Here is a 7841-nt window from a genome sequence, read left to right on the forward strand (position 1 = left end):
CTGATCGCCCGATAGGGTATGGGAAACTGGGGGTGGGTGGCAGTGGACGCGGTCAGCGCCAGGCCAAGGTGGATGTGAGTGAGCGGGCCCGATTGCCTGCCGGTCACCCCACACACAGAGGGCGACCGATGTTGGCGGGCAGCAGGGGAAGATCGGCCCTGATCGCAGGCCAGGCCTAGGGACCCTACCCGTGCACGAATTTCATGCACCAGGCCTCTAGTATTTTATAACATTAAAAAAATGTTCACAATCTTGTAGAGGACAAAAGAAATCAAATATATGGTGACAAAAGATTTGACTTTGGATGATGGGGACACAATGCAATATACAGATGATGTATCATAGAATTGTAAAGCTGAATCCTATATAATGTAATTAGCCAATGTTACCTCAATAAATTTAATTAAAAGGAAAAAAATGTTCACAATCCATAAGTTGGATGTATTTGTGTTCCCATATATATATATATATATATATATTTTTTAAAATATATTTTATTGATGATTTTTACAGGGAGGAAGGGAGAGGGATAGAGAGTTAGAAACATCGATGAGTGAGAAACATCGATCAGCTGCCTCCTGCACACCCCCTACTGGGATGTGCCCGCAGCCAAGGTACATGCCCTTGACCGGAATCGAACCTGGGACCCTTCAGTCCGTAGGCCGACGCTCTATCCACTGAGCCAAACCGGTTAGGGCAAAATATATATTTTTAAAGCAAAGCCATAGTACCATGACCAGACATAAAATAAACTAATAATAATTCCTTCATATTATCAAACATGCAGTCACTTTTAGATTTTCCCGATTGTCGTGTACTTTTTTAAATAACCCAGAATCCAAATGAGATCCATAGGTTGCATGTGGCTGAGATATCCCTTAAGGGGTTTAGTTGGTAAATTCCTCCTTTATCTCCTCTGTCCCCTTGCGTTTTACTGGCTGAGTAATACAGTCATGAGTTCTGCACAACTTCCCGCACCATATAGATGGTGTCACGGTCCCGCGTCCCCGGATTGCCCGCCTCGGGACAGAGTTAGAGACTGCGATTTGAATGAGAGATTTGGTGGTAGGTAGAGGTTTTATTAGATGCAGGATCTGCTACTTTGGAATAAGTGGAGTTGCTGTGTAGACGCTTCCTGTGATAACGCACAGGACTGGAGGCTACCTCATCAAGTCTGTGCCTTAGTTTGGGTGGGAATGGGGGAGTATTTGCTTTCTTTTGTTTGTTTTAAAAATGGGTCCAGAATCTCTTCCTTCTGCTTTGTTTACCTTGATCCTGGTAAGAAGTGGGGGATCCTGGGAAGGAGTGGCAGAGCCCTGACCAGGAGCTGGAAGAGCTGGCTCCAGTACCGCCTGTGTCCCTGGCATGAGGCCATGGGCAGGGCCACAGTTCTTCCCTTTGTAAAATTAAGGAGTTCTACCAAATTGTTCTAAGTTTCCTTTCAACTCAGATGACTGTTTTAAGCCTAAACATACCTACTTGTTCAGTTCTTTGGGAGTCGTTCAGGGGGTAGAGGCATGCTTTCCAGGTGGCCATGGAAAGATAACATCTTCCTTTGCTTCCTTCCAGCTACTGTAAACATGTGACAACCTATGAAGAATCCAACTTCTCACTGACTTACCAGTTTATAATCAATCTCTTCTCCTTCCTGCTAAGAATAAAGACCTACTCCCTCCACGAAGAAGTGAGCTTAATTGAAAAGAGACTTTTTAAAACAAAATACAGTGCAGCAAAAACGAAATCTTCAAGATCCAGGAAAGTGAGAAAATGAGAAAAATAAAATAGAAACTTCCTAGGGAAAATATTTTAATAGTGACAATAATGTCAGATTGTAATGTAACATTCCAGAGAAGTGTGGAAAATAGAATTTTTTTGGCCTATATATCCATACATAGATATGCATACCTATAGTACATCTATGTGTCGATTGTGCTTATGAAGTGTATATAAATGAGCTTTGAGTTTATTTTTTTAATTAAAAATATTTTTTAAATTAAAAAGCAATGTTACATAAATGGTATCCAGATATTTCTACTCATTGTATTTGAGAGCTAAATTTGCTTTTTAAGCTAGATCTTCCTTACTCTCTATGTCCCAAAGGAAATCCCAGGTGGATCAAAGGTCACAACATTCTTATCCTTTATAAGTATTAGGAGAAAACAAGTCCGAAGGCTTTGGTGATCTTGGGACAGTGAAGGACTTTCTAAGCCTGAAAACCAGAGGCAGAAGGCAAGATTGATCATGTGACTACAGTCAAAGGCAAGTGGGAAACTGGGAAGAGAAATTGGTAGCGTTTGAAGGAATGATTTCCTGAATGGATCAATAATCCTTTTAAAGCACTAGCTGTGTGACAGGCTGAGCAGGAGATATGAAAAGATCGCCTTTTGAAAAAAGGTAACACAAAGCCCGAGACAGAGACCGTGACTGGAAGCCCAGCCTCACACCTGCTCCAGAGACACGCTACCTGACGGCCATGTCCTTTCAGGGCGGCTCAGACGCACTCGCCACTAGACTTGCGATCTTTGCTGACTTGGGTGGAATCTCTCTTATGAATGAATCTCATTTATCTTTTTATTTTATTTTATTTATTTATTTTTTATTTATTAAGATATTACATATGTGTCCTTATCCCCATGTTACCCCCTACCCCCCGCTCATGCCCTCACCCCCCTGTTGTCCGTGTCCATTGGTTAGGCCTTCATTTATCTTTTTAAATTGAATTCCATGCCACTGCAGTGAAACATAATTGTCCCACTGCGGTGAGATTTCACATGGTCAGACCCAGTAACTATTGTAAGAGCGCAAAGCCAGAGGCTTCTGGGGCTGGAAACAGGCAGAGATCCTTGGGGGGAAAGAGAGTCTTTACATGTCTCAGGTCTCTCAGTGGTTTGTCTCAGCCCAGAGCCATGCAGATATAGCAGGTATGTGCAGGTATGTGCAGAAGTCGAGTTAAATGTCATGGTTTTAGTGGGCTTAGCATCAAATTTGGATCATCCGAACATCACGTGAAACAGTTATTACACACCTGTCTTGTACTGAATATTTTACGTTTTCTCATTTAATATAACTAGAGAAATCTATCTACAACTGTAGCAATTAAAGGTTTAGGCACAGTAGGTTAAAACAAAAGCTTCTAAATTTTTTAATTAAAAAATTATATCAGTGAATGTACAATGAGAGTCTATTCCCATGAGAATACAGAACATTGGCCCCAAAGCCTCATTAATCTACCGGGATATCTCATACATTTTGAACATAGTTTTCTTGTGTGTGGGTTTTTTTCCCCTCTTAATCCTTAAAAAAATAAAAAAGCGGGTTTCTTTAGGCAGTTTGAGAGTCTGTGTTAGACTTAAATGCACAGGGTGTTGTCTTCTCCCTGCCAGCTCTGGCTCCTGGCCCAGCAGGTCAGGCAGCAGGATTACGGGGATGTAATGATGGCTAACAGGGCGCCTTATCTCACCGGAGGGGGTGGCAGGCCTGTCATTGCCACACAGAAGGGGAGCCTTTTAACGCCCAAAGAAAGGAGGCGAGCCCAGGGCTGGGGGTGTCTACAGGTCTGTGTTATCTTTGGGTGTTTTTTTCTTCCATTGGCACAAAGCCACCTAAGAAGAAGGGAAAAAAACAGCATTAATCCGCCCTGCACATCTTTCCACAGAAGGACGCTGTGCTTAGAGGAGGAGGCGGAGCACTCTTCCTGGGTCTCAGGAACCCTGAGCATTTGCCCAGTGTGGCTGCAGAGAGTATGAGCTGCTCTGTGTTCCGCAGGCACAGAAAGGGCGTGTGTCCCGGGTCGCAGCCGACTTCCTCCGTTTAGATGCTTCTGCGTTCCTGAGAGCTGAGTAAATCCGCGCAGCATGAAGTCCTCACAGAATGTTTTCCAAGAAGCTCAGCTTCCGTTGCCCGTGTTGTGCCCTGTGAAGTGTTTAGGGCAAAGCGATGCCAGTGCCAGGCTTGCCCACAGTGTGCGGGCGTGAGGAGCCGGGAAGGGTTCCTTTATGGACTAGAGGTTCGGGACCTGGGCTTGCAGCCCGCACAGCCCTCTCCCTCCGCAAACTGTTTGCTTCTGGAACAACTCGTGCATGTTGGGTGGACAGTTGTATTGAACTGGGTGACTCCCAGATATCCCCAAAGGAATGTTTAAGTTAAAATATCACTTAAATGTAATAACCTTTTGTCACCATTGCCATCCACAGTAATTCAGATTAAGGTAAACATTACCTACAATGAAAAAGGTGGTCTCTGAATTTTAAAACTCTCAAGGTGAAAAGTAGAAAAAAATGTTTTTGACCATGTCAGAGGTTCAGGAAACATTATAAACCATGTTTACTTCTGTTTACCTTCCCCCCTTAGCAATTCACACCAGAATGAAAGTCTCCCGGGAAAGGGGACGGGGCCGCCTCCCACTGCCCTGGGCTGTCAGTCCTGCCAAAGACAGTGCCCCACCCACCCCTGTCCCGCCTCACCATCTACCCACAGTGTCTCCGGGGCCTGCGTCAGAGTTGGGGCTGCTCCCCTAGTAACACTGTGCCGGGCCCTCCTCACCCAGGCTTGAGGGACCTCTGACCTACATTTGTGTCTGTTTTCCCAACTCCAGCAAGGCTTTGAGACTGGGGGCCACCATCCAACCGAAGGTCAACGAATATCTTTGATGACAGCGATGACGATAAAAAGGGAGAAATTACAAAAGGCTTCCTACTCCTCAGTTGCTGCTGGGCAGTGAAGGAACTAACTTAATGCATGAACTCAGTTGTCTGCCTTCCAAATGGTGATGGTGGGTCAAACTGGAGCGCTTTCAAACTGAAGGGCTAAATGGGCATCACGTGTGGCCCCCCAAATACCCGCACAGCGCTTACGTCAGCATCGTGCTGAGCAGCGGACGCCTCGCCTTTTCCCTACGATGTGGTCTCAGTCATTTCACAGACAAGGAGCAGCCGGTCTGCGCCAGGCAGCCCCGCTCCAGCATCTGGTGCCCACCGGTGTCCAGCCTCGGAGACCTCAGCCCCGGCCATGCCAGGCTGGAATGGAAGGACCCCAGTGCCACTCACTCCAAAGGAGGAAACATTAGCACCTATGGCTGGAGTATATCCCCGCCCCCCAAACCCCCACCCCAAACCTCTCATCACAGCACCGTGGCCCAATCACCCGCCAGCCCCTCCCTATCTGTCACCCCAGCAGCTCATCCATCACTCACCTCCCAGGCGGCTCCAGTCCTCTGTAGACAGACACTGCCCACACTGCCCAGCTCCACCCTCAGCACGTGGCTCCTGTGGGCGGCAAGAGTGCTCTCCTTTCTAAGACTGTCATTCCTCTACCAGTAGTTTCCCCAAATAGATGTGCTAACACTGTGAGCCCCAAGTCCTACAGCCAATGGCTTGGCGGGCGGGGGGCAGGGGTCCATTAGATTGTCGCCTCCTTGCCCTGCTCCCTCGATCTCAGGCAAGGGGGCTCCTGAACAAGCCGGGATGTGTCAACCGCAGGGCCTTGGCCTTGCTGTGCTCTCTGTGGGAGATGGCCCCCCACTTCTCAGGAGCCCATATTCTCCCGTGACCCGGCCCGAACGCCGTCCCCTCCCCCCCCACCCCACCTCGGCCCCAGGCAGAGTCTGTCCTTCCCAAAGCACAAGGCACACACCGCCCCTGGGGCCTGGCAATACGTGTGCGACGTCCTTGGCCTCCGGTCAACAACGTGATCGCTGGGCCGCCATTCAGTTGTGTATGTGCACCCGAGGGCTGGGTGGGGGATTCGGAGGCTGAGAAACAGGAGACCTTAGGACCGAGATAGACGATATAGGCGGCATTTCCCGCACGGGTCTATGTCGATGAGGCTGGTTCATTTGCACTCGCCACCCGCAGCTCAGGCTCACGGGAGAGTGTGCGGGACAGCCCTGCGTTCGGCGAGGCGCCTTACGCTCGCTCTGCTTCAGAAGCTCGGACACGTGCTAAGAAGCATTGTTGTGTGCTTTCCCTGGTTCCCCAGCTACATGTTAACAGATCTCCAGCCTGGCTCAGTGGTTGAGCATCGACCTATGAACTCTCTCCCTCTCCCTTCCTCTCTGAAATCAACAAAAAATATATATTTTTTAAATAGGTTTCCAGTCTCAGAGTTAGTGTCTCCACTGCTGATCCCACTGCGTGGCCCCGGAGCAGAGACTTGGGGCCGCCTTGAGGAGCTTTTAGTGAAAGGACGGAAGGATGCTTACCTGCCTCCCGCTTCCAGAGGATCCCAGCGGTACCCGTGCCCACGAGCGAGCGTTCCAGACCAGGCACAACCAGTCCCGCCCTTTGCGGGAAGCCAGCCCACGTGGGAAGGCCGCCCCCCCTCCCTGTCTCTCCGCCGCAGAATCCTCCGGACTTGTCCCTGCCTCCTGTCTGCCAGCTTTTCTCTGAACAGTGGTCACCAACAGGAGTAACTCGAAACATGCAAAAGCGAGTCCAAAAGCACTCGGATTTCAAGCAAAGGAAACCCAGCTGGCGAAGGATCGCTACAGTGAAATGTAGGTTCGGGGAGGGACTTAACCCTGGTCACTGGTTTCCCACCTACAAAGTGAGGGTAACATCTCAGCGATTTTAAATGGATATTATTTTTTTTAAAATATATTTTTATTGATCTCAGGAAGGGAGAAGGAGAGAGAGAAACATCAATGATGAGCGAGAATCATGGATCGGCTGCCTCCTGCACGCCCCACACTGGGGATCGAGCCCACAACCTGGGCATACTGTACCCTGACTCAATCGAACCGTGACCTCCTGGTTCATAGGTCGACGCTCAACCACGGAGCCACGCCAGTCAGGCCCAAAGGGTTGTTTTAAAAATCCAGTGAGCTCAGGTATGCGACCATTTTGCACACTGAACACTGCGGAAGGAAGACTGATGTCATCACCATCCTGAATAGCAGTTATCGATCCTCTATAATGTGCTTATGCCTGTGCCAGATTACGAGCGATTTTTTTGAAGGAGATGCAGTTTCTGTCCCTCATTGTAAGAAGAAACAGGCCAGTGAAACATTTAATACGGATTGAGCCCCGGTAGGTCTGGCATTGTTTGAGACACTTCATGAAACAACAGAACTAACAACACGGTGGGTGATAGGAGTCGTCACCCCACAGTCCCCAGTTGAGGAAACGAGGCTCAGACGTTAAGTAGCTTCTTGAGTCAGAGCTTCGAGGAGGGTGGGGTGCCACACTCTCCCCTCCACACCCACGTCTCCCGAGTGGAGGCTTTCGGCTCACAGCAGGCGCTGACAGACAGCGAGAGACTCGCCGGCTCCGGTGAGCCGGGTGGGACGGACTCTCGGATGCCAGGCGTCAGGCTCGCCATTGTGCCGCAGCCACTTCAGGGGCCCCTCCGATGCCGCTGGTTCATCGGGGCGAGGTCCCTGCAGGCGAGTGGCTGGTCAGGTTAGGATTCGGTCACATGGCCACCCAACAAGCACTCGGAGGAACTGGCCAGGGCTCCTGTCTCCTCTGAGGACGGTGGTCCCCTGTGGAGTGTCGTGGTGCCCCGCACTGTGTGCCCGCCACTGCATCCTCTCAGTCAATGCCACGAAACATGGCACTGAGGACTGGCAGAGAGGCAGACGGCCTAACGTAAAAGCAGGCGGATCTGAGGCTCGAATCCAGGTCTGATGGACCGCAAGTCACCCTCTCAAACTCACGCTGAGCTGAGTTAGCTGACAGGCAGAGCCCCTTGGGAAGAGTGGCTGGATAAGGCGGGCCGGCGCTGGAGGGCCACTCCCAGGGATGGCAAGGGTCCCGGAGAGAAGGCATGAGTGGCCTTGTGAGAAGACGCGGAGTGGGTGGGAGGGAGAGAGATGTGTGGCCGCCGGGCCTGAGATCGCAGGT

General features: G+C 49.8%; 1 protein-coding gene across 4 annotated transcripts in view; it reads left to right on the plus strand.

Annotated features, from left to right (window-relative positions):
• Nucleotides 1-2574, plus strand: part of TAF1B (TATA-box binding protein associated factor, RNA polymerase I subunit B) — a 36467-nt gene extending 33893 nt beyond the window's left edge. For all 4 annotated transcript variants that reach the window (XM_023743715.1, XM_006102336.3, XM_023743714.1 and 1 more), the window contains exon 15: nucleotides 1570-2574. In XM_023743715.1, coding sequence (XP_023599483.1) covers nucleotides 1570-1771 — 202 coding nt within the window. In that variant the 3' untranslated portion in view covers nucleotides 1772-2574. The remainder of the gene's footprint in view (nucleotides 1-1569) is intronic.
• The last annotated feature ends 5267 nt before the right edge of the window (nucleotides 2575-7841 follow it).

This window comes from Myotis lucifugus, unplaced genomic scaffold, assembly GCF_000147115.1.
Source record: "Myotis lucifugus unplaced genomic scaffold, Myoluc2.0 scaffold_409, whole genome shotgun sequence".
In the NCBI taxonomy this organism is placed as follows: Eukaryota; Metazoa; Chordata; class Mammalia; order Chiroptera; family Vespertilionidae; genus Myotis; species Myotis lucifugus.